The 26,107-nt window shown below is 57.5% G+C and overlaps 1 protein-coding gene across 3 annotated transcripts; it reads right to left on the bottom strand.

The window, feature by feature from the left end:
• Nucleotides 1–9,337: 9,337 nt before the first annotated feature.
• Nucleotides 9,338–23,849, bottom strand: CHPF (chondroitin polymerizing factor). Of its 3 annotated transcripts, XM_045032515.1 has the most exons (5): nt 22,535–22,988; nt 17,509–18,073; nt 15,500–15,682; nt 9,820–11,075; nt 9,338–9,769 (listed from the first exon to the last, which is right to left on the bottom strand). In XM_045032515.1, exons 1-5 carry the CDS (start codon nt 22,660–22,662, stop codon nt 9,661–9,663), a joined length of 2,241 nt encoding a protein of 746 aa, XP_044888450.1. In that variant the 5' UTR covers nt 22,663–22,988; the 3' UTR covers nt 9,338–9,660. The 3 variants fall into 3 exon arrangements, with proteins under 3 accessions (XP_044888450.1, XP_044888449.1, XP_044888451.1); XM_045032514.1 differs by lacking the exon at nt 22,535–22,988 and adding an exon at nt 23,584–23,849 and having other exon boundaries at nt 9,338–11,075; XM_045032516.1 differs by having other exon boundaries at nt 9,338–11,075; nt 22,670–22,987.
• Between the last annotated feature and the right edge of the window lie 2,258 nt (nt 23,850–26,107).

The following is a 26,107-nucleotide window of genomic DNA, read 5'->3' as shown; positions in this document are numbered from 1 at the left end:
GAGCTCGTGTTGTGGGCGGGCCAAGGGAGAGTGACTCGATCGGGGTCTAGAAGCCCCTACATGGGAAGGAGATTTCTGACCGTAGCTGGCTCTGTAACAGAAAAAGAGCCCGGGGCTGGAAGCTGAAGCTGGATAAATTCAGACTAGGAATCAGGTGCAAACATGTAACAATAATGGTCACTGGCACGGCTGACCTAGGGACATGGTGGATTCTCCATCACACAAAGTCTTTAAATCCACCCTGGACGCCTTTCCTAGCTCTGCTCTAGCCCAGCCAGCTGTTACTGAGCGCGTCTCTGGCCTGGGTTATGCACGGGGTCAGACTGGACAGTCAAAATGGTCACCTGAGGCCTTAAGACCTGATCTATGAATTACGTTTATTGTGACAGCCCCGAACGTGGTAAGACAGATGAGACAACGACGGTTCTTGAAGCCCCGAGAGCTCACAGACCAGGGTAAGCGATGACACATGCTCAGCTCAACAAATGGTTACAGATGATCAATTTGCTTTGGCTGCGGGATCTGAGTGAAGGGACCCCAAAGGGCTGAATGGAGCCTGTTCTAGCCTAGAGAAGGTGACAGGCTGCCCCTAGCTCAGCCCCCAGCCCAGCTCTCTGCAATCAGGAACGCCGTTAGCTGGGAGACAGGTGGATTCCTGGGAACTGATTTAAATCGGGAGCTCCCTGGGGCAGCGACTGTTTCCTCATTGGTGTGAATTGCGCCGGCCCTTTGAAATAGTAATTCCTCAGCAACTCCCACGACTGTTCTCAGACCTAACTGACCAGGTAGCTGGAGACTGGAATAAGCTTTTCTGTCCCTACTTCAATTCTGAGATAATCTGAGCACATCAAAGCTCACAAACTGCTAGAGCCAAGATGGAGGTTGGGATGTTCAAAGGCACCCAAATCCCACAGAAGCTGAAGCCAGACAGATCCCAGCTAGAATTAGGCGAGAGGTGTGACTAGGGCGGGTCACTACCCATTGGCACACACTCCTGAGGGCCTCGGATCCAGCCTGGGGCCCTTCTGGCAGATACTTCAGTTGAACACAAGTTACTGGGCTCAATACAGGGCGACTGGTGAAATTCTCTGGCCCAGGCCAGACAGCAGGTCAGACCAGATGATCGAATGGTCCCGTCTGGCCTTAGAACCTCTGAATGTGGCACCTAATGTCCTTAGGGCCCTTCCAACCTAAGGACCCTGGGACACAAGCTGCTCGAGCAGCCCGAACGTGCAGCACAGAGCACTCGGACAGCACAGGAGTGACACAGGCAGAGAGGGGGACAAAACAGCACAGATGAAAGTTTGCTGGAGATTTTGGAGCCCTCCCCAAGAAATGATTTTAGAGACTCCCATTTCACAGCAGGCTTTCAGTGAGAACTAAGGTCTGCCCAGCAGGCAGCCACAGGGACATCAGATTCCTCTCAAACCACCAGCTGAAATGGGTCTCAAAAGCGTTAAGCAGCCTAGACTCTGAAACAAGCCCACACAACCACCAACCACCCACAAACACTGGGCCGTATTCCCATGCACTGCAGTATTCCGGCGTACACTTCATATCTGAACTTGAAGTAGTTGGATTGGTCTGTACTTAGTAGCATTTCAGTACATATTAAAGGTACTTAAAGCATAGGGAACATTTTCAATCTCCAAGCTCTTTTTCAGAACAATTAAAAAAAAAAAACACAACCCAGCCCTCCTGACTGTCCCAAGTTCTGGTTGGCCCCAGAATTCAGTGCCCCAACTCAGGAGCTTCAGGCCCTGTGTTCCAGCTGCCAGGGCATTTTCTGTTGGCCCTGCTGTTGCACCAGCCAGGGAGCATGGCACACACATCCTTTGCACTTTGGGTTGGTCACTGCAACTAGCAGTGGTGGCCCGGCCCAGCCCAGCCCAGGAGTGAGTCAGATCCTTTTGCCAAGAAGGAACCATCTCCTGGATGATCTGTTGGAGACTACGTGCTATGGAATAAGAATGCCCATTTCATGGAATGAGATGTGGTCTGTGCACTATAGTGTCCCCCACACACTTGTACTACTACATATAAATACGTAAGCAACACAATTTCCACACCAGACTTGCCCCCAAATTTGTAAGTCATAGAATCATAGAATCTCAGGGTTGGAAGGGACCTTAGGAGGGATCTAGTCCAACCCCCTGCTCAAAGCAGGACCAATCCCCAACTAAATCACCCCAGCCAGGGCTTTGTCAAGCCGGGCCTCAAAAACCTCTAAGGATGGAGATTCCCCCCCCCCCAGGGAACCCATTCCAGTGCTTCACCACCCTCTGAGTGAAATAGTGTTTGCTAATATCCAACCTAAACCTCCCCCACTGCAACTTGAGACCATTACTCCTTGTTCTGTCATCTGCCACCACTGAGAACTGCTGAGCTCCATCCTCTTTGGAACCCCCTTTCAGGTAGTTGAAAGCAGCTATCAAATCCCCCCTCACTCTTCTCTTCTGCAGACTAAACAATCCCAGTTCCCTCAGCCTCTCCTCATAAGTCATGTGCTCCAGCCCCCTAATCATTTTTGTTGCCCTCCGCTGGACTCTCTCCAATTTATCCACATCCTTCTTGTAGTGTGGGGCCCAAATCTGGACACAATATCCAGATGAGGCCTCACCAGTGCCGAATAGAGGGGAATGATCATGTCCCTCAATCTGAAGTGTAAGTGCCAAGTGCACCGTTCCACAAGTCCTGTCTGTCAGCACTCACGGCAGCGCAGGCACTGAGGACATATTCCACCCCCAGGCAACTCCTCCCAGCAGGGGCATGGATGCCGTTTACTCAGGGTAGCAGCAGTGACTCCCCAGTCCCAACCCACCTGTAACACATGCAGACTCACCACCGCGGTGCCTCCTGCTGGCTGCTGCAGGAACTAGCTCTGCCCAGTTGTAGGGAGCCCTCTGCAGGTGGCATCTCGCCCGTTGTCTGCTCTGCGGTGCTGTCTGGGACCCGCGTTGCTCCCTGGCTTGTGGCCTCCTCCCTGGACAGAGCCCTCCAGCTGTGTCCCACTCAGTTCTCCCCCTTCCAGGGGTATCCGCAGTCCTCAGCCCGGCCCTGCCCTCCGGCTGTGCCCTGCTCGGTTCTCCCCCTTCCAGGGGTATCCGCAGTCCTCAGCCTGGCCCTGCCCTCATGGCCAACTGCAGCCCCAGAGTCTAGCCCCAGCCTCAGGGGCCAGCCCCAGTCTGTATCAGGCCAGGCTCCTCCACGGCCAGGTGCAGTGTAAGGGGGGCAGGGGGAGACCCAGGCCCACCCACTACTCTGGTTCCTGTCTCAGGGACCCTTTGGCAGCAGCCAGGCCCTGCCCTGCATCTCTCCCCTCTACTGCTCAGGCTCCCTGGGGCACTTCCCCTTGGACCTCCGCAGCCCTGTCCTTCTGGGGCCTCAGCCTGGCAGGGATCAGGCTGGAGCTTTCCCTCCGCTCCCCTGAGCCTGCCCAGCGCTGCTCGGGCTGGGCTGGGCTGGGCTGGCCAGGACCCTCCTCCCCTTTGCTTGTCAGGGACAGACTACTCTCACCTCTGCTTTGCAGCCTTTATATAGGGCCCAGCCTGGCCCTGATTGGCTGCCTTTCTGTCCTTCTCTGATTGGCTGGGCTCTGCACAGGCTCCCTCCAGCCTGCTTTAACCCTTCCTCTGCCAAAGTGGGGCAACCGCCCTGTTAGAACAACCTCGCCGTACCCAAGAGAGAAGGACGTTGCTCTTTAAATAGCCGCACTGAACCAATCAATGAAATTAATGGGTTTTTTAAAAATGGGAACATGTGCCTCTGCTCCCTTTTTAAAGGAATCGCTGCAGCCCATTGGCTGGGAGGCAGAGGCGAGGGTGGGGGCAGAGAGCGGCAAAGGGGGGGGGGCGTCAGTCAGTCACACTGGGTGGGGGGCAGGGCAGGATCAAAGCACACACACACACACACAAGCGCCCAGAGGAAGAGCAGCCCATTAGCATTAAGCACAAAAACCTGCAACTCGGCTAAAAATAACCTAACAGGCTTCAGAAACGTACGTTCCCGTTGGCTTTGTGCCCTCAGGGAGCTGCTGTGTCTGTGAGCCCAGTTCTCAGCACAGACACCTCTCCCCAGGGCCGGCTCCAGGCACCAGCAAACCAAGCACGTGCTTGGGGCAGCACGTTTTCAGGGGCGGCACGTCCAGACAGCCTTGTTTTCCCGCTTGGGGCAGCAAAAGCCTAGCGCCGGCCCTGGCAGCAGCAGCGAGTCCTGCACGGAGGGGGCCCTGGGGCCGCTGCGGTTCGTGTCGGGGAGCAGCGCCCGCACCTTATGGCCGGGCGGGCTCTGAGCGTGGACACTCGGGCTGGGGGCCGCACTGCCTGGCGCATGGAGCCACGTGCAGGTGCCGCAGGGCGGCCGCCCCCCCAGCACCGCAGCCGGGGCTGGGCGAAGCAGCCCAAGCCACCCAGGGACTGTGGCAGGGCAGCCAGGAGCTGCAGCAGCAGTGGGGCCATAGTGGGGACTGGTGCCCGGGGCGCTGCCGTGTGGGGCCCGCATCCCGCTCCCTCTGGGGCTGCCCTGCCCCGGCTCTGCAGCCCTCTGCCGGGCGGTCCCCTGGCTCTGCCATCCTGAGTCCTGGGAGGTGGGAGCCCCAGCTGGAGGGACCCTGAGCTGAGGCGCCGCCTGGGAGCCCTGTTGCTTCCCCTGACCCTGCCAGTGCCGGACCAGCTGGAGGTGAGGGGGGAGCAGACGGAGTCAGCACTGGTGGGGGGGAGCCCAGCGCTGGGGCAGCAGGGGGGAGTGCGGGTGGGGTGGGGGGGAGAGACCAGGGCTGGGGTGGCAGTGGGGGGCCGGGTGGGGTGGGGGAGAGAGCCCAGGGCTGGGGTGGCAGTGGGCGCGTGGGGGGGGAGAGCCCAGAGGTGGGGCAGCAGGGGGTGCGGGTGAGGTGCGGGGGGAGGAAGAGCCCAGGGCTGGGGTGGGGGCCAGCCAAAATTTTTTTGCTTGAGGCAGCAAAAAGCCTAGATCCGGCCCTGCCTCTCCCCTCCTCGTTCTCCCGACACCGCCTTGCCGTGTTCACACTTCAGCTGCCCCTGCCGCTCGGTGTTCGTCACTGCTCAGCGGGTGCCCGTTGTCTCTGCGGGGTCTCAGCTCCTCACAGCCAGCGCTCCAGTGTCTCGGGCCTGCAGGCGCTGGGTGAGCCAGGCCAGGCCCCGAATCTCTGTGCCGTCAGCCACCCCCCACCCCGCCAGCTGGGCAGGAAGCAGCAGCCTGAGCGGGAGCTGGGCACAGGGTGAGCCAGGCCCTGATCCCTGCCCCGGCCTGGCCCATCCAGCCCCATGTTGCTGACGTACGCACTGCGCTGGCTCTCGCTGCTCGGCCAGGGGGGGTTCAGCCCCCCGCACCCCAGGACAGGACCCGCTTGCCCCTCCCCATCCCCTCCAGGATGGGACCAGCCCAGTGACGCCCCCCGAGCAGCCACCGCCTCGGCACCGGTGCAGAAGCAGGGATGTGCACTTCCACCTCCCCCAGCACTGGCAAAAGCTGCGGCATTCCGCTAACGCCGCTATTTCCACGCAGGCCGTGAAATCAGTGTCCTCAGGGCCCTGTGCACAGCGGGCTCATGCCAGGGCGACGTCGCTGCCCTGCTCGATACGAGGGACGACACCTACGTTACCCCGCAGCCGGCTCCGTTCTTTCTCCCTCGCTGCAGAGTCCTGCCGTCGAAGAGAACCCCAGGGAAGGGGGGGGGTGAGGAACCTCTCTTCGTTGGGGGCTGAGGTGCTTTCCCCCTGCAGGGAGGTCAGCAAGCAGTGCCCCACCCGGCGGATGCTGGGCAGGGAGCTCTAGGTCAGTGTGGCCGGCACGTCGCACTCCCACCCTGAGCATCGGTGCACGAAGCTAAATCCAAAGAGTGAAAACAGGCACCACAGTCCAAGTTGCCACTTTGCCGTTTCCCAGCAGCGAGCTTCCCTGCGGCACAGCACGGCCGCTGCGGTGGCTCTTACGGGGCCGTCTGTATCCAGGGGGAACCGGCTTTCTGCCCCCGTGTAACAGTGTTCGTGCATTTCCTCATCCTGCCTGGCGCTGGGTTCTCCCTGCCACAGCTCCTGGCATGCTGCAAATAACCCCTTAGATTTTGTTAAAGGCCGGGGTCTTTTCTAGGTAAGCTCAGGGCCCCATTTCACAGCCAGGGATGGAGGGGGCTGTGGTGGGCGGGCTGGTGTCTGGCTAAGAACTAGGGCAGGAAGGGGCTTTGGGGTGAGTGGGAATCTGAGATAAGGTGACCAGACATCCGGGTTTGGCCGGGACAGTCCCTGTTTTAAGCCCTGTCCTGCCCGTCCCGACTTCTTTGGCAAAGGTGGTTTGTCCCATTTGCGCTTGCTGCCTGGATCAGCTGGCAAGAGCAAAGAGACAAATGTCCAGGGGGAGTGGTGATGCCAGCCCTGCACGGGGGGGAGACGGGGCTCGGGCAGGCAGGGCTCGAGGGAGCAGCAATGCCACCCCCAGCCCTGCATGGGAGGGGGGGGGAGACGGGGCTCGGGCAGGCAGGGCTCGAGGGAGCAGCAATGCCACCCCCAGCCCTGCATGGGGGGGGGGGAGACAGGGCTCGGGCAGGCAGGGCTCGAGGGAGCAGCAATGCCACCCCCAGCCCTGCATGGGGGGGGGGGAGACGGGGCTCGGGCAGGCAGGGCTCGAGGGAGCAGCGATGCCCCCCCACCCCACATGGGGGGGCAGGCATGGCACAGGTGAGTAGCAACACCAGCCCCAGCTGGGAAGAAGGGGGCAGGGCTCAGGTGAGCGGCTCAGGCCAGCCCCACATGGGTCGGGGGGTGGGGAGAGGTTCGGACAAGCGGCTCAGGGAGGGGGGCTCGGGCTAGCCCCCCCCCCGTGTCCTGTTTTCCCTTTGGGGAAATATGGTCACACTAACCTGAGAGCACCTTAGGCATGACGCTGGGATGGGGCCACACGGTGACGCGTCCTTGTGGAGTGGCCACGGCAGCAGCTTGCTCAGCCTCTGCGTGCCAGTCCCCCGGCCTACGGACAGGAAAACGAGCGCCCTGCCCAGAACACCTCCTGCACCCGACGGCTCTCAGACCGGTGCTGGTTTGGGGAGTGTGGCCGGTGCTCCCCCCAGGCAGGTAGTGGGGACTATCAGTGGGGTGGTTGGGGCAGTGCTCCCCCTAGACACGGGGGGGGAACCGTCAGGGGCTCAGGTGGGGAGGGAATGGGTGGGAGAGTGGCCCATGCTCCCCCCAGGCAGGCGGGGGAGGGAGACCATCAGTGGGGGTGGGGCCATGCTCCCCTCAGGGGCAGGGTGTGGGGAGATGGTCGAGACACTGGCTGGTGCACCATTCAGGCGGCGGGGGGAGGGCGTTGGGGGGCAGAGGTTGGAATCGGCTGCATCCCCCTCAGGCACAGCTGTTCTCTCTCCGCCGGTCTAACCAGCCCTCCGCCCCCCGCGGTTCACACACTCAGATCCTCCACACCCTGGCATGCTGAGCACACCACAGCCTTCCCCAGCTCTCGGCTCCCCGCAGAAACCCGTCCACGCCAGGCCAGGCTCCCCTGCGAGAACCCGCTGAGACCCCAGGGGCTGGGGGTGGGGGCGCGGAGGCCCAGTGAGCAGGGCCCTTAGTATTAGACTGGAGAGAGACCAGGCCGTGGGGAGCGACCCAGCACCGAGCTTCCTACTGGGAGGTGACAGGCCCAGCCCAGCACCAGGAGTGGCCATTACAGCCAGAAAGGAGCATGGGCTGGGAGAGGCTCCCCACAATCAGGCTTCAGGGAGAAGGGGGTGAGGCAGCTCAGAAGCAGCTGACCTGTCGTCCTGTGCACCCAGAGCTCCCCAGCAGGCAGAGCTCAGCAGCCCCACCCCGGCTCTGCTGCAGAGCCCCAAGGCTCCCCCGCCAGGGCAGCACACAGGGGGCATCAGCGCCCGACCTCCCAGCACAGCCAGTCACCCCTCAGCTGCACAGTAAAGGAGGGACAGTCCTGCCCTGGGACCCTCCCCGGCCCGGCTCCCCTCTCTGAGCCCAGGTACAACTCCCTCTCTCTCCTCCTTTGGTGCCCTCCCTCCCCCGCAGTGAAGAATTCGCAGCCAGACTAGCTTGTCCTCTCTGTTTTATTGCAGTGTAAACACGATAACCCAACCCCATTAAATATAAACCTGGAGCCGAGCCTGGCTCCTCGGTCACTTTCTCCGTGGAGACTCCCATTGCAGCCCATCTGTCCCGTTTCTGGCAGCCCCAGCAGCATTGACTGGGGGCAGCCCCAGGCACGGCCCCCGACCTGGCGAGCTCAAGGCAGAGAGCACAGCTCCACGGAGAAGCCAGGAGTCAACGCTTGCTCGGAGAAGGGCCCGATTCCAGCACCCGTGTCCCTGCACAGGGCCCTGCCTGCAGCCAATGGGGACAGGACCCCGTCCCCTTATGCAGCCCCGCAAGCAGCGGCATGGAGAGCCCTGAGGGTGACAGCACCAGCAGGGGCAGCTGCGTCAGGCCTGCTGAGCCAGTGGCAGCGACAGCTCAAACTTCCCAGGGGAAGCTCTCGTCCGAGGGCTGCAGCGTCCTCCCATTCTGCTAAAATACTGCTGAGGCCAAACCGGCCTGGGTCCTGGTTCCCATGGGGAGCAGCACAGTCAATGAACAGAGGGACCCACCCACACGTCCTGGGGCCCGGGCCCTGTAGGCTTCCCCCTCCCCCAAGCCAGGAGTGCTTCGGCCAGCGGGTTATTGCCAGAGCTGCATTGCACTGACATTAAATGTCTTATTACTCCATACGTACCAGAGAAACCCTCCCCCGGCCCCAGTCTCCAGCCTCCCCCAGCTCTACAGCAGCAGGTTCCAGCTGCCCAGAGCCCAGGCTGCACCATCAGGAATGCAAGCCAGGAGCCGGCACCCTGAGCCACCTGGGACAGAGCCCTGGATCGGGCCTGCAGCTCTAATCCCTCCTGCCCTGCAGCACCCCAGGGACTCCGTGGGTGAGGGGCTGACAGGGCAAGCGCACCCCACACTGTACCAAACAGGGGCTCTCAGAGCCTCCAACCCCAAGTGGCAGCACCTGGGGGGCAAAGCCAGGCAATTACCCTTTAAAGCCACACGCTCCAGGGCTGGAGCAGCCAGGGGAGGGGGAGGGGAGCCTCAGCCCACTGGAGCCAGCGGAGTTCATGGGGCAGAGGGCAGACACAGGGGGTGCTGCACCTCACTGCGGGATGGAGTCGCACGGCCAGCCCTGTCCTCACAAGTCACTCTACCCACATCAACGCCCCACACTCACCAGCACGCAAAGCCGCACACCGCGGGGCAGGGCCAGGCACCCCGTGCACACAGGAGCAGAGGGTCCACGCTGCTCCAACATGGCCGACACGCTGTGTAGAGGGGACAGGGAGAGGCTCCTGCCTCCTCCACCAGCCACTCCCAGCCTTCCAGGGCCATTTCATGGGAGCAGAGGTTTTGGAGCAAACCCTGGACCTGCCCTGGGGCCCTGCCCAGCCCCCATGAAGCCCCCTCCCAGGGGCTGCTCAGTATCACTGCCCCATGGAAAGAGGGGGGAGGGAGACACTGAGACCAGCCAGGGTCCAGAGCAGAGCTGGGATCAGAACCCAGGTGGCCTGACTCCCAGCCCCATCCTCTAACCAGCTCCCAGGGGAGTCTCTCCAGCCCCAGGAGATCACAGGTCCCCCCTCAGCGCCCCAGCCCGGCCAGTGCCAGCACTAGTCTAGAGCTGATGGTCTGAGCCCATCCCCCACCCAGCCCACGGTCTGCAGGGAGCGTGCCCGCTGCACCATGCGGGAGGGGAAGAACCACCAGAGCCAGCAGAGCAGGTGGGGCAGGCCGTGGGGAGGCAGCCAAGCCAGCCCCTCCTGCAGCTCAGGTGCTGTTGCCCTGCTCCTGCTCGAAGAGCACCATGGCCAGCTGAGAGCGGGAGCCCAGCCCCTCCAGGTTGCTCTGCATGCAGCGGTGGTAGATCTCCTCGCTGAGGCGGGGGTTGCAGACGTGCTGCCGGTAGCGCTGCAGCAGGGCGGGCTCCATGGCCCGGAAGACGTGCAGGTTGGAATACTTGATGAACATGTCGTAGATGTCCAGGGTCTCCAAGATGTCTTCGTTCTCCTGCGCGTCGCCTGCCATGCGGGTGCGCGCTGCCATGTAGTCGGCGTTGTAGAAACAGGCCTCGTGGAAGATGTCTCGGTCAAAGCGCCCAGCGTCTCGCATCAGATCCAGGGCAGCGGGCGGCGCCTGGTTGTGGTAGGCGATGGCCGGGTTGTAGCCCTGGAAGTGGACTGGGAAGAAGACCTGCCAGCTGTTGATGGTGTTCATGCGGCAGCGGTTCAGGAAGTCGGTGGTGACCTCGGTGTCCACGCTGGCCACGAAGAAAAGCGTGTCCACGGGGTGCTTCTTGGAGATGATGTCCATGACCTTGATCTGGGAGGGCGCGTCTGTCTTGACGCTGATCCAAGGGATCTTCACCTCGGCGTACTTGCGCTCGTACTCGGCGATCCTGGCCTTGACCGGAGCGAAGACGTCATTCTGTGCCACCTGCTGGGCCTCGAAGGGGTCGTAGATGAAGAGGAAGGTGAGCACGGCGTTCTCACTGCTCTCGAAGGCGGCCGCCGCGTACACCTCCAGGAAGTGGCTAGCATGGTCCCGGTCATGTGCGGTCAGCGGCAGGATGACGTTGATGCGGCTGGCCTCAGTCACGTAGGGCATGGGGATGATCTCCACCTCGCTGAGGGGGCGTACCAGGTGCACACGCTTGACGACCGAGCGGCTGTGCCCCTTCTGCGTCACCACCTCCACCTGCAGGTCCAGCATGTACTCCATGCCCCGCGTGGGGTCGAAGCGCCGGTACCCGTTCACCAGCTGCTGCTTGCGGATGTGCAGCACGGGCTGGTACTTGCGGTTCAGCTCCTCCATGGCTATGGCCACCACGTCGGCCACGTCAGCCATGTCCACGCCGCGCAGCTCGCACTTGGGGGAGCCATCTATGCACGAGTACAACTGCTCCTCCGTGAAGTAGTCCCAGCGCAGCACCTCGAAGCGCGTCTTGGGCTGGAACGGGGGGGTGATGCCGACAGGCCACGTGGCGCCGTGGTCTCCGTCTGCGGACAGGCTGCTGGTGTTCTGGATCTCCAGCTGCACAAGGAGGGAGGGGAGTTGAAGCAGGAACAAGACACCCTCCAGTCCCCCACACCAACCCTCCATGGCTTGGCCTAGCTCCTCCCAGGCACACAGTCACCCCCGGTTTCCTACCAAATCCCCAAGTTTCTAGGGGAGCTCTGTGTGGCTCGAAAGCGTCTCTCGCGCCAGCCAAAGTTGGTCCAATAAAAGATGTGACCTCCCCCACCTTGTCACTCCAGGGGCGGGGACGCAGTGTTAGCTATGCAAGGTCACCATTTCCCCATCAGATGGCAGCACCAACCCATACAATAAGGAGCTGAGACTATTCCTCAGCTGCTCAAGGTTACACAAACCCTACAGTGACTCCAGCTGGTTGGCCAATCCCCACAGCTCATCTGCTGTCCTGCACTGCTCCTGCCTCCGCCCTTCAGCCATCCCGGGCCTGGCTCCCGCCTCCGCCCCTCAGCTGGATCTTCAGGCTGAGCCCTTCAGGGCAGGGACTGGCTCTGACCATGCCCACCTGGCATGACGGGGCCCGATCCTGAGGAGGGCCTGTGGCCGCTACCATCATATAACATTTACAAATTCACAGGCCAGAGGGTCCGACCCCTCTACCAGCCTGAGACCCTCCCCAGCAACTCCTGCATCCAGCCTCCCACTCCTGGCTGAGGTGGGGCAGGACCTTTAGAACTCAGTCTGGTCCCTGGGTGACCTGTGCCAGTGGTTAATTCCCCGCCCCGTTCAACATCTGTGCCCCATTTCTACTCTGAATGTGTCTCACTTCAGCTCCAGCCACTGGGTCTCGCTCTGCCTTGTCTGCTGGGTTAGAGACCTCTGTCAGGAGAAATCTACCTCTGTCAGTGCTTGTACAGTCCATATGCCCAAGGCACTTCATACCCTTCTCTTGGATGGACTGAATAGACTGAGCTGCCTAGTCTCTCACTGTCAGGCAGCTTTTCAGATCTCAAATCCCTTCTGTAGCTCCTTTCTGAGCCTGTTTTTCCAATGCTCTGTTTGAAGAGTTGACACCAGAACTGGACACAGTGTGCAGTCTGCTCTAATGCCATACACAGAGGGAACACCACCTCCTTGCTTGCACCTGGCATCCCCCCTGCTTATACAGCTAGGGATCAAGTTCGCCCATTTAGCTACAGCACTGCACTGGGCGCTCATGTTCAACTGGTTACCTACCGTGACCCCTAAATCCTGTTCAATGTGTCCAGGATACGGTGCCCATCTCGTAAGCGTGACCGACATTCTTTTTTCCTAGGTGTGTGACCTCACATTTGGCTGTGTTAAAACACACGCTGTTCACGTGAGTCAACCTTATCAAGTGATCCAGGCCAGGCTGTGTCACAGACCTGTCCCCATCCTTATTTACAACTCAGCAATTTGTGTCATCTGCAGATTTTACCAGCACTGATACAAGATATTGAATAGCACTGGGTCAAGAACAGAGCCCTGCAGGACCCCAATAGACAGACCCCAGTGGATGACAATTTCCCATTTATGGCAACTTCTGGAGATCTGTTCACCAGTTTTTAATCCATTTCAGACAGGCTGCATTGATTTGGTGGAGTGCTTAATTGTTTCTGTTTAATCAAGAACACCACGGGGAGCCAAAACATGCCTTACAGAGTCTCGGTGCACCATGGTAACCAGTTACCTTTATCATCGAAACCTGTGATTCAGCCCCACACAATCACAGGTTGGATTTTAAATGCTGGCGCCATGTTGGCTTTTCTCCCGTCCCTGGGTACTTACTCGGGGCTCCAGGATTTGTTACGTGTCAAACACTAACAACAGAGACACTCAGAGGGGCCTCCGCATGGCTGTGGGGATTCACAGGAATCAGGAAGGTCAGAGGCCACGGCCAAGATCTCTGGCTTCGGTACAGACGGACGCCCAGTCGGGATTCCTGTTACCAGAGCGACCTGTGGTTCCGTCCCAGCGGGCTCAGCGCTGGTGGCACACGCCCAGCAGAGTTACAGACAATAAAAAGGATGGGTTTTAAAGTATATCAAGAGCCAAAGGAACCCTACCTATGGTATTGGGCCATGACTAGATGCAAATGGTAGAACTGTCAATGATAATGCAAAAAAGCTGAAGTGTTCAATAAATATTTCTGTTCTGAAGGTGGAAAAAAGCCAGATGATGTCGTCATGTCACATGATGATCAAACACTTTCCATTCCAAGAGTAACTCTGGAGATGTTAAACAGCAGCTATTAAATTCAGACATTTTTAAATCAGCAGGTCTGGATAACCTGCCTTCAAGAGTTTTAAAAGAGCTGGCACAGAAAGTCTCCAGACCATTAATGTTGATTTTTAACAAGTCAATGGAACCCTGGGGAATTTTCGGAGGACTGGCACAAAGCGATTGTGTTAATATTCAAAAAGGGTAACCGGGGTGGCCTGAGGAATTATTGGCCTATCAGTCTGACATCAGCCCTGGGCAAAATAATGGGACAGCTGAAACAGGACTCTATTAATAAAGAATTAAAGGAAGGTAATGTAATTAATGCCAATCAATATGTTTTTTTAATGAGATTACAAGCTTGGTTGATAAAAGTTAGTAAATATATTACATCTAGACCAGGGGTCGGCAACCTTTCAGAAGTGGTGTGCCGAGTCTTCATTTGTTCACTCTAGTTTAAGGTTTCGCGTGCCAATAATACATTTTAACCTTTTTAGAAGGTCTCTTTCTATAAGTCTATAATATATAAGTAAACTATGGTTGTATGTAAAGTAAATAAGGTTTCAGAATGTTTAAGAAGCTTCATTTAAAATTAAATTAAGATGCAGAGCCCCCTGGACTGCTGGCCAGGACCCAGGCAGTGTGAGTGCCACTGAAAATCAGCTTGCGTGCCGCCTTTGGCACCCGTGCCATAGGTTGCCTACCCCTGATCTAGACGGTTCTGTAGGGGGTTTGATTTGGCACCATATGACAACTCAATTAATAAACTAGAAAAATACAAAAAAAATCAACATGGCCACACACTGAATGGATGAAAGACTAGCTACTAGGTCTCAAAATGTAATTGTAAATGGGAAATCATCATCGAGCTGGCGTGTTTCTAATGGGGTCCTGCAGGGAACAGTTTATGGCCCTATGCTATTTAGCTTGTTTATCAATGGCTTTGAAAAAACAAAGTCACTGATAAAGTTTGCATATGACAGAGTTTGGGGGGAAAATAAACAAAGGAGAGAGACAAGTCATCAATACAGAATGACCTGGATTTCTTGGTAAGCTGGGCGCAAGCAAACAATGTGTTTTTAGTACGGCCAAACGCAAAGACATGCATCTAAGAACAAAGAATGTAGCCATACTTACAGAACGGGGTATTGTATCTGGGGAAGCAGGGGGTCATGGTGGATAACCAGCTGAACATGAGCTCCCAGTGAGATGCTGTGGCCAAAGGGGCTACGGCCATCCTTAGAATATCAAGTAGGAGAAGGGGTATTATATTACCTCTGTATTCAGCACTGGTGCCATAGCTGCTGGAATCCTGTGTCCTATTCTGGTGATCACAATTCAAGGGTGTTGATAAATTGGAGAGGCTTCAGGGAAGAGCCACAAGAATGATTAACAGATTGGAAGACCTGCCTTATAGTGACAGACTCAAGGAGCTCAATCTATTTAGCTTAACAAAGAGAAGGTTAAGGGGTGTCTTGATCATGTTTGTAAGTACCTACACAGGGAACAGAAATTTGATAGTAGAAGGTTCTTCAGTCTAGCAGAGGAAGGTCTAATGTGATCCAATGGCTGGAAGTTGAAGCTAGACAAATTCAGCCTAGAAATAAGGTGCACATTTTTAAGTGACAGTAATTAGCCACTGGAACAGTTTACCAAGGGTCATGAAAAATTCCCTATCACCGGAAGTTTTTAAATCAGAACTAGAGATTTCCTAGAAGATCTGCTCTAGTTCAGCCAGGGACTGTTTCAAGGAAGTTCTCGGTCTGTGTTATGCAGAGGTCAGAGCATAACCTCCATCACAGGGATCCTTTCTGCCTTTAAAAGAAAAAAACTGATAAAACCCTGCAGGAGGAAGGCAGCCAGCAGTGGGAGCACTTGAGCTGGGCAATAGTGCCAGGCTGGGCTCAGAGATCAGGCCAGTCCAGATCTACCAGAGTAATGCCCGCAGAGGGCATGCTCCGCCACCCTGGCAGGCCTGTTCTCCTAGCAGAACCGCCTCTGCCAGGGTCGATCACCAGCATAGAGGGTGAAGGAAGATGCCTGGCCCCGGTGCCAGGGCACAGGCCAGGGGGATTCTGTGCTCCGGCTGCCTCATTAAGGCAGGTAAAGCAGATTGAGATTGAATGAGACGGCTCCCTGGGGCAAGGTGACGCAAGCTGCAGCCAGGCTGCTCCCTGCCCATCTGATTCAGAGCTCTAGGCCCATCCCCTCTACACTCCCCCTCTCCCGGTGCCGGGCCTCACCTGGAGCTGCTGGATCTCCTGGTAGGTCCTCTCCAGCTCCACCTGGGCAAAGTGTTTGTGCAACCTGTACATCTGGACAGGGTCCAGCACAGGATGGGCAGTGAACGCGCTCTGGAAACGGGGGTCGCTCTCCCGCTCCGGGTCCGTGTTCTTCCCCAGCTCAAAGTACTGGTACCGTAGGCCCTGAATCAGAGAGAGAGGGGATAATGCCTGCCCCAAATCACACCCTAAACCCTGCTCCGAGTACTGGTACCGCAGGCCCTGAATTGGAGAGAGAGAGAGGGGATAATGCCTGCCCCAAATCGCACCCTAATCCCTGCTCTGAGTACCGGTACCGCAGGCCTTGAATTGGAGAGAGAGAGAGGGGATAATGCCTGCCCCAAATCACACCCTAATCCCTGCTCCGAGTACTGGTACCGCAGGCCCTGAATTGGAGAGAGAGAGAGGGGATAATGCCTGCCCCAAATCACACCCTAATCCCTGCTCCGAGTACTGGTACCGCAGGCCCTGAATTGGAGAGAGAGGGGGTAATGCCTGCCCCAAATCACACCCTAATCCCTGCTCTGAGTACCGGTACCGCGGGCCCTGAATCGGAGAGAGAGAGGGGGTAATGCCTGCCCCAAATCACATCCTAATCCCTGCTCCGAGTACTGGTACCGCAGGCCCTGAATCGGAGAGAGAGAGAGGGGGTAATACCTGCCCCAAATCACACCCTAATCCCTGCTCTGAGTACCGGTACCGCAGGCCCTGAGCTGGGGTTCTACCTGTGTAAACACCTTTTGGCCTCTGGAGGATATCCCACAGTTCCAAAAGTGACCACTCTGGCCAGTATCTCCACTGCTCTGATGCCAGATAAAGGGACGTCCACCCCTCCCCCTGTAAGCCCCAGGAAGTTTGAAATTCCCTTTCCCTTTGCTTGTAGATGTGGTGGGGAAAGCAGCCAGATAGCAGGAAGGGGCAGGGGTGTTAAAAATGCCAGGAAAGAAACAAGGAAGTAATGGGGCTGCTGGGACACGAAGCAGGGCAGCACAGGGCACTGGGCAGGGACCCAGAATGCCTTCCACTCACCCCCCTTTCCCACAAGACCTATCGAGAGCTGCACTGTGGGAAAGCTGCTCTATAGTGCTGCTCTCATCAGCGATGGAAGTGCTGCCAGTGTAAACATTCTCTGATGCCCGAGGAATTAAGTGAGGACATAAACCAGCACTTTTCTTTCACTGGTTCCCTGTCATCAGTGAAACTTACAACGCAAAAACTCTGCAAGGGTGAGAATTTGCTACTCACATCCAATTTCTTTAGTATATTAAGCTTAGTTTGCATTTTTGTTTTATTTGCTAAGTAATCTCCTTTGATCCATTTGCTATCCCTTAGAGTCACTTAAAATCTATCTTTTGTAGTTAATAAACTTGGTTTGGTTTTGTCTAAACCCAGTGTAGGGAAATCATACTTGGGGCATAAAGCTGTGTCTATTCCGCTCCACACTGAGGAAGGGGGCGAATTTCATGAGCTTGTGCTGTACAGATCTCTGTGCGGTGCAAGACGGTATATCTTCGGGATCACCCTCTAGAGGGGAGTGTTCACTTGAGTACTGGGCAGTTCCTTAGCTTAGCCTTCCCATGCAGAGCTGATTTCAGCATCTGTGTGTTCCTGCAGCTGGCTGTGTCCCTACCTGTACGTGTACTGGTAACGTGCAGGCTGAAGCCTGGGGGAGGGCTTGGCAGGCTGCACAGTACAGTGTAAAGTGAACCCGGGTTGGTGGATCAGGCGGGCTCAGTGGTACCCCAGTTCCAGGTGGCACCCTGGGGGAAACCCGTCACAGGGCAGAGAGGTCAGTGTGGGGGCAAAGGGGGCGGGTGATCAATGAGTGGGTGAGGGTTGATGGGGCAGAGGGGGCCAATGTGGGGGTTGATGGGGGCAGGAGGCCAGGGCGGGGGTAGATGGAGGCAGGGAATCAATGAAGGGGTGAGGGTTGATGGGGGCAGGAGGCCAGGGTGGGGGCGAGCTCTGACCTCGTGCTCCTCCATGCAGTTGATGGCCGTGTAGTCGATGATGCAGCGCCCCAGCCATTCGTCGGGCCGGGCGCTCAGGATGTCGTTGCGGCAGTTCTCCAGGTGGGGCTGCAGGCGCAGCAGCAGGCTGCGGGAGAGCAGGTAGCCGAAGCCACCGTAGCAGTAGCGCCCCTCGGTGTCGCCCCCAATGAACTCCTCAGGCCGGCCCAGGTAGAGGAGGGTGTCGATGCTGAGGTGGGCGACCAGGCGGCTGACACGATGGGCCTCGGTGTAGGTGTCGTCCTGCACCAGGTAGAACCAGTCGAAGTCGCCCACGTAGTGGTCCAGCATGTACTTGATGGTCTGGTACATGTTCCAGATGGGCCGCTCATCGCCATGCGTCACCACCGTCATGCCGTGCGGCACCTTGCGGCCCCGCGTGCCTGTGAAGTACACCAGCCGCTCCAGCCGATGCCCCAGCGTGCGGTTCACGGCCACAGCCAGCGTGTTCAGCGTGCTCTTGGAGGTGAGCACGCCCACAAAGAGCCGCTGCCGGATGCCCAGCTCCGTACTGATGTACCGCGTCCTGGAAGGGCAGAAAGCGCATGTCAGGGAGCTTTTTCCCCAGCCCAGGGAACCTGCCCCCAGCCAGCCATGCTCAGACCTGCCCCTGAGCCCTGCAGGGCTGATCCTGCTGACCACGCGAGTCACGGCACCCAGGCACAGCTTTGGATTTCTGGGCTTCTCCCCAAACACAGATGAGCTGCATCTGAGCCACATCTGAGCCATTGAGTAGGGCTGGATTCAGGCAGGGCACTGCTGTGAGGAAGCTTGCAGAGATGCAGGGGTGGGGGGCAGAGGGGTAGGTGATGACCAGTCCATCTCTGCCCAGCAGGGGTCCTTCCAGGGCAGGGCAGATTCAGGGCAAGAAAGCGAGAGGCAGGGGCTGGGTGGGGCAGGATACACAGCACGTGCCCCTCCCTCCATGGCATCCCCTCACACCATCAGCGAGCTACCCTGGCTCACAGCCCCGCCCTGGTGCACCACCCCTCCCGCAGTCCTCAACACCTCGGCTGCCCTTCGCCACCTTCTCCCGTTTGCAGAGAGCGCCACCCTGGCTAGCCCTGCTCCTGTCTGGCACGTTTCCTGCACAGCTCTCAAAGCAGTTCATGAAAGACGTCAGCATCACCAACCCCATCGTAGGGATAGGCAGTGACTGGCCCCAGAGCACCCATCAGGCCAGCAGCAGAGCCAGGAAACGAACCCGGAGCTCCTGCATCCCAGTCCAGTGCTCTGCCCATTGGGTCACACCCACTAATCCCCCAGCCACGCTTGCAGGGGCCCCTCGTGTGTCTGAGACCCCAGGACTCCCACACTGGCACAGGGGCAGCCAAGGGTCCCTCCCACCAGCCCGGCACAGGGACACTGCCCCAGCACAGATACCCAATACGTGCCCTCACCAGCTCCAAGCATGGAGATTCCCTGCCCACAGAGAATGTCATGGCACCAAGAGGATTGAGGGGGTGAATAGCTGGGGCAGAGGTAAGTGAGGGGACATCCCAGGTTATGGGGAACCCCAGCAGAACTCCCAAGCATCAGGCATGTTTTCTCGACCCGCCTCCTCTAATGCACACACAGCAACAAGCACATTTATATTATTAATATAGACCCGAATCCAGACTCCCCGCAGCACGTGCCCCTTCCTTTGGGGAGGGGACAGGAGAATGAACGCGTGGCAGATGTGGAGTCACTTGGCTGAATGCCCCACTGGAAAGGGCCCAGATGCAGCAGGGACAAGCACAGTACCAGAACAGCCGCCAGCCAGCCTTCGGATGGGCCTCCCTGGTCCTCCAGAACCCCCTCCTCTGTGGTGCTCTAAAGAGGCTAATTCCTAATCCCCCACACAGGAGCAGGCTAAGGCAGTGTGGGGCCCGGGAGAGGGTCGTGTGTGAGCATGTGTCCTCCCAGCTCTGCAGCAGGTGACCCTGGGGCACATATTGTGGGTGGGGAGAAAGGGAGTTTGCTGACCACACTTCTCCTTCCCTCTCCCGACCCAGTGTCAGGGAAGGGGGACCTGACCTGCCTTGGCCCCAGAGGTTAAGGCACGTGCCACACACAGGGCGACACAGACACCATGGGCCCAGGCAGCACCAACCCAGCCACTGCTAACCCAGGCTTCCCGCTGCTGCCACGGGCCTGGCCTGTGACACACGTGGCATCCCATAACTGTGCCTGGGGGGCCCGGGCCAGGTCCCAGCCTGCCAGGGAGCTGCTATGCTGAGCCCACTGGACAGCAGGAGGGGTGGGACATGCTCCCCCACCGACAGGGCACCACAGCATCCCGAACAAACCCTTCTTGGGAGGGGAGCAGGGTGCAGTTTGAGTGGAGCAAAGCAGCTGCATGTCCTGGGATGGAGACCCCCACCCCCACAGGCCTCAGTGGGTACAGAAGTTTCCTGTAGGCAACATGGGGCAGCCCAGGAGAGTCTCTGGATAGGGCGTGTACATGCAGCAAAGCTGCCCTCCTGGTCACCGCCCCAGGGCCCCCACATTCAACGGAGCACACGCCAGGGTGGACACAAGGCCCAGGACAAGCTCCGGGACAGCCCACCACCAGCCCCGGGGCATTGCTAAGGGACAGGACTACGTCCCCTATTCCAGTGGGCCCCTGCCCACCTGCCAACCCCACTCAGGCAGGGACAAGGGTGGGACACAGCACCATGGCCCCGCCAACTCAGCTGGGGGCTGTCCCTTATGGACGGCTGCAGAGAGCACCCTGATTAGTGCACCCGGGCTGTGGAGACCCAGAGCCGGGCAGGCCCTGCCCCAAAGAGCTCAGTCTAATTAGGCAGCTGGGTATGCAATGGGGGAGGGTGGCGGTAGCATGAGACTCCCCAGGGCAGAACTCAAGGGTCCCAAACCTACTAACCCAGCTCTCTTGGTTGCCGCATGGCTCACACCAACCGGCAGGCCCATGACAGGGCAGCTGCACCACTGGCGGGCGCTGACGGGAGGACACCATGCAGGGCAGGGCAGGGCAGGGCGAGGAGAGGTTCTGCGAGATGCGGCGGGTAAGGCTGGCACAGCGGAGGTGTCATGAACATGAGGCAAGGCAGAGCCCCAAAGGAGGTGAGGCCGAGACCTGAACTTGCTGCAGCAGAGAAGGGACAGCTGGGGATGGGACCCGGTCTGCTTGGTGGGAAGATATTGGCAGACCCCTGCTGAGGTGCAGTGAGGGGAGGGGCTCTCCACAGCCCAGCAGCAATGGCACCGCCTCCCCACTATGCCCACGTTTCAGGCAGGAATCCCAGCTCCAGGGCAGCTTTTTGCCCAGGGAAAGGATCTGAGCTCCCCAGGAACAGCCACACACAGCAAGTTTCCAGAGCCCCCATTCTGCTGCCCCTGCCCCATGCATTTCCCGCCCTCCACCATCCAGACACCTGCTTTGCTGCAGCTCCCCCTTGCTAGGAGACCCATCCCTCCCATAGGAGTGAGCTGTCACAAGTCACAGTCCTACAGCTCAAGAGACTAGCTCCAGCACCCCGCTGCCCACGCAGCACCAGCACTGGGGGAGAGACCAGAGACCCACTCCTGCAGTGAGAGTCACTGACACCCCCTTCCTGCCCATGGGCAGCTGGGCTCTGCTCTCCCCAAGCACCCACTCAATCACAGGGCCTCCAAGCGGGAAGATTTCAGCTCCTGAGCCCAGCCCACCTGAGCCAGAGAGGGCCCAGGGCCCAAACGTGGGAGGCCGTGAAAGGCAGCACCAGCACAAAAGGCACCTGAAGCCTGTGAAGAGGGCGTGAAAGAGCTGGTCTCAGTGCTGGCTGCTGGGGGGCCCAGCCCCACTCACAGCAGCCCCAGCCAGAGCTGCATGATTCTCACATCACTCTCAGGTTTTATCAATGCAGTGCAGCCAAGAGGCAGGAAACAACCCTGAGCTGCTGCCTCCCGCACACTGGCCTCATTCAGCCCCTCCACTTCCTGCCCTCTCGCCTCCTCCAGGGGACAACAGGGCTCGTTCACTGGCCCGGTCCCTGGGCGCTCTGTGCTGCATCCTGCCAGGGCCCCAGCACTGCCAAGCGCTGAGCCCAGGGACCAGCTCCTGGAGTCACTCCCCTGCTCTCTGTAGCACCTGGATGTCCACAACGGCCTCCCATCCAAATACTGACCAGGCCCAACCCTGCTTAGCTTGGGATATTGCAGCCCTAGGTGGAATGACCTCAAACCACCACAGGGCATGCTGACATTAGATAAGAGAAAAAGCTTCCTAATAGAGAGAACAAGTCATCAATGGGGCGGGTGCTAGGCCAGGAAACATTTTGTGATAAGGCAAGGCCTGGGGCAAGAACAGTCTGAGAATGCAGAGCAGCAGCACTGGGAGCAGGGGTACTGCCAGCTCGGCCAGCAGCGGCTGTGCAGCCAGGCTGCTCCCAAAGGAAACTATTTCTGCAGAAAGACTTCCTGCGCAGCCAGAGCCGAGACCTGCGCTCTCCTGGAAGGGCCAATAAACCGATGAACCAGTCAGTCTCACTGAACTGAGGGAGGCAGCACTGTCCGGGCAGCCAGCAGCACTCACCCTGCTGAGCCACAGCTGAAGCCCAACCCCTTCATGGCCCCTTCTGCATCAAGTCGGAGCCCCACATTTGCCCCACCATGTCCCCACTGACTGCTCCAAGCCAGCATGCACCAATATGAACCACCACAGCAGCCACTGCCCTAGGGACAAGCTAGATGCCACAGCCTGGGCACTTCTCCCCCAGACCCACAGCATCACCCTTGCGCTTCACATCCAGAGGCAGCTGTACCATGGTTCTGTAACAGACCTTGCCCAGGGCAGCAGTTCTGAACCTTCCCCCTGCCCCAGGCCTCCCATTTAAGGTCACTCCCCACTACCCCAATCCCTGTACTATGCTGGGCCACGGGACACGGATGAAAGCTGCTGGGTGTCTGGCTGCGGAGCTGGTATGAAATGGGCTGGGGAACAGCAGGGTCAGGGCCAGGCTGCTGCCAATTACTTTCCACTGGGCAGACCCTGGGCACTCACCACCACCACCCCTCATCTCTCCCCGTGGGCTCCGTCTCCTTGCCGTGGTTGTTCCGTTCAAGGAGGGCAGCCTCAGGGTGCTTGGCACACCAGCTCCCCACCCTACCGCACCGGGGAGCCAGACTCATCAGACACCTGTTCCAATTCGCCTCAGCACGCCCTGCTGTGCCCTCTGCCCCCCTGGGGTTTGGGCTGGCCCAGGACGGCGAGCCTGGGCACGGAGCACCCCAGCACCATCACCAGGCGCAGCAGGTGCCATTGGATGGTAAGTGAAGGGTGCCAGTGCCCCAGGGCCTGGCTCATACACGGTGGAGGCTGGAGGGCCAGCCCTGGGCATACTGGGTGCATGGGGGCTGCAGGATGCCAGACAGGGGAGGCTCTGTCCATGACACGGATGGAGAGCAGAGCTGACCCCCACACTTGTGACTTCATAACCCTCCTGTCTTCCCACAGCCCCTCAATCCACAGCCCCCCAACCCCCTGCCCCAAACTCCAGCCCCCCCATCTTCCCACATCCCTTCAACCCACAGCCCCCCCACTGCCCAACCTCCAACCCCCCATCTTCCCACAGCCCCCAACCCCCTGCCCCAACCTCCAGCCCCCCCATCTTCCCACATCCCCTTAACCCACAGCCCCCCCACTGCCCAACCTCCAACCCCCCATCTTCCCACAGCCCCCCAACCCCCTGCCCCAACCTCCAGCCCCCCATCTTCCCACATCCCCCCAATCCCCTGCCCCAACCTCCAGCCCCCCCATCTTCCCACATCCCCTTAACCCACAGCCCCCCCACTGCCCAACCTCCAACCCCCCATCTTCCCACAGCCCCCAACCCCCTTCCCCCACCTCCAGCCCCCCCATCTTCCCACATCCCTTCAACCTCCAGCCCCCCCCCCTTCCCACAGCCCCAACCTCCAGCCCCCCCATCTTCCCACATCCCTTCAACCCCCACCCCCCCAATCCCCCCACCTTCCCACGTCCACTCAACCCGCAGCCCCCCCCGTCTTCCCACAGCCCCACAACCGACAGGGCCCCCAACGCCCCGCCCCCACCTGACGGCCTTGCTGGCGGCGCGCGCGGGCGCGGCGGGCCGGGCGGGCAGCACGCGCGGCTCCCAGGCGGCGGCGGGCGGCGGTTGGCCGGCGGGGGCGGGGCCGGGGCCGGCGCGCGGCGGGGGGGCGGGGCGGCGCGCAGCGCGCGGCCCGCAGGGCGCCTGGCCCCAGCCCGCGCTGAGCAGACTCAGCGTCAGCCCCAGCGACACCCCGACGGCCACGGGCGCCGCGGGCCGCAGCAGCGGCAGCAGCAGCGAGAGGCGCATGGCGGGTGCGACGTGTCCGCGCGCGCCCCGCGTCAGCAGCGCCGCGTCACCGCCCGCCAGCCAATCCGCGCCTGGCGCGCGCCCGCGTGCGGCTCCCCGCGGGGCAGGGGCGGGGCAGGGGCGGGGCTTGGCGGGAGGGGCGGGGCCGCGCTGCCGTGGGGGTCCCGCAGCGCGCAGGCTCCTCCCGGCCCCGCCCCGCCCCTCGGTGGCTGGATGGGCCCCGGGGTAACGTGACCATTTTTTTCAAATTTAAAAGCAGGACATTTAGAATAGCTCAGCCAGCCTGTGAGTGACAGTCGCTGTCGTAGAATAGAAGCTGAAAAAATATTGCGGAGCACGCTTAGGGTTTTTTTTCTTTAAGTGAAAGAATACAATAAAATGTACTTCTTTTATTTATATTATATATTATGAAAGTAATTTTGCGGAAAAAAACCAAATATTTGATATGGGGAGATTAGTACATAATTGTATACTTAGGATTTTGGGATCCAAGTAATAAAGAAACAAGTGTAGCAGTAAAACAAAATGGTTTTAATAAAAAATGGTACAAAAGTACTTAATCTACATTCCTAATTTTGCTTCTTATATTTTTGTGAAGAGTGGATTGATTTTAATAATTCGTTTTCCTGGATGTTTTTATAAAATTCCATGCAAGTTTGGTTAAAATTATATTTAGTAATTAGCAAACATTTCAAAGTTTCAACATGTAATTGAGTTTTATCACTGGACCAGATATTGTTCATCAAAGAAAAAAGACATTCGGCAGGTGCATTGGTTCCTGGTAAACAGAGACAATATTCTACCAATTTGCCAATATTTTTGTAGGAAACATCATTTTCACTGAAGGCTTTGAATATTTCAATCCATCTGTTCGATACTGGTAAAGAATTTTGTCTCCAGTGAGTAATTTTTTCATCTGTAATGTAGCGCAGGACAAAGCAGGTTTCATCAAACAGTTCATCTTCTACTAAATTGATTTCAGAAAAATACTGAAGAATGTAATCACTGCAAACTTGAATGTTGTCATGGGTGAGTTTAGTGTTTAACAAAACCCAATTGAATTTTTCGGTATGCTTAATAGGTCCTTCCCATTCCTCTAGATATTGAATACATGTGTCATAAAATTCTACCACTTTTTCTTTGAAAATAGCAGGTTTTAATATGCCTTCTTCCTCAAGCTGCTTCAAATTTTGCCGCACCTGTAACGGCAAGAAAACGTTTGCTTTTCTGTCAGCTAATTTTGTTAAGTCACTGTAAATATTGCTAGTTTCTATAATAGAAATCTCCTGTCCTTCTATTTTCAAAATAGCATTGTGGAACATTGATGACACATTATGCAAAAAGTAAAGCCAAGACTCTGTCTCTGAATTATCAAAATAATTTGTGATAATTGTGGGGCTCTTCTCGTTTGAGGCAAAATATGATTTTAAGGCAGGATATATTTGTAGGACGCGCTCAATCGCGCGTATTAAGGCCAAGCATCGTGTGGCACTGTATCCCAAGACTTTCTTATATTCGATGACCACGAACTCACAAAATTCTTTCAATTCTTAATGCGCACTGTATATATATAAAAGTATGAATAAATCTTGGTGATGAAAGTTTGCACATCAATTGGTACACAGTCGGCTGCAGTTTGTATAGCATTGTTCAAAATATGAGTGGCACAACCAATTCCCACAAGCTCTCTTCCACCCAAATTTGATTTCAGCTTGGTAAAAATGTTATTTTTCCCACTTCTTCGCATTCCTCCAAAGTTAGTATTGGTGTTGTCAGCACAAAATCCAAGTACCTTGGTATCTAAACGATACTTTTTTAACACTTCCAAAATATAATCAGTAACTATGTCAGATGTTTTGCCTGGCAAATCTCTTACTTCCAAAATTTTGACGTCTATTCCAGACTGGTATGAAAAATATCTTATTATTATGGGAATCAACTTTACTTCCTTGTGGTTTGATGCATCCGAATAAATATAAATAAAATTTGCAGCATCTAAATTCTCTTCCAATAACTGTTTCGCATAAGGCACCAGCACATCGGTAACTATTGCCTCGCATTTTGTTCTAGAACATGTAAACCTGGCATCAAAACATGTTTTAATCAGTTTGCAGGTACAATCCATTGATCTGAATGAGTGATTATGCATTACTGTGTGGTACGCCCATAAACCTTCAGCTGCAGCTAGTTTTCTTTCAGCATCTTCAGATCATTTTTTCTTAAAATATGATATCACACTCGTACTTGCAATTGCTGCA

Source organism: Mauremys mutica, chromosome 10 (assembly GCF_020497125.1).
Source record: "Mauremys mutica isolate MM-2020 ecotype Southern chromosome 10, ASM2049712v1, whole genome shotgun sequence".
Taxonomy (NCBI): Eukaryota; Metazoa; Chordata; order Testudines; family Geoemydidae; genus Mauremys; species Mauremys mutica.
Note: the sequence above shows the minus strand (reverse complement) of the source record. Positions and strands in the feature narration are given on the sequence as shown.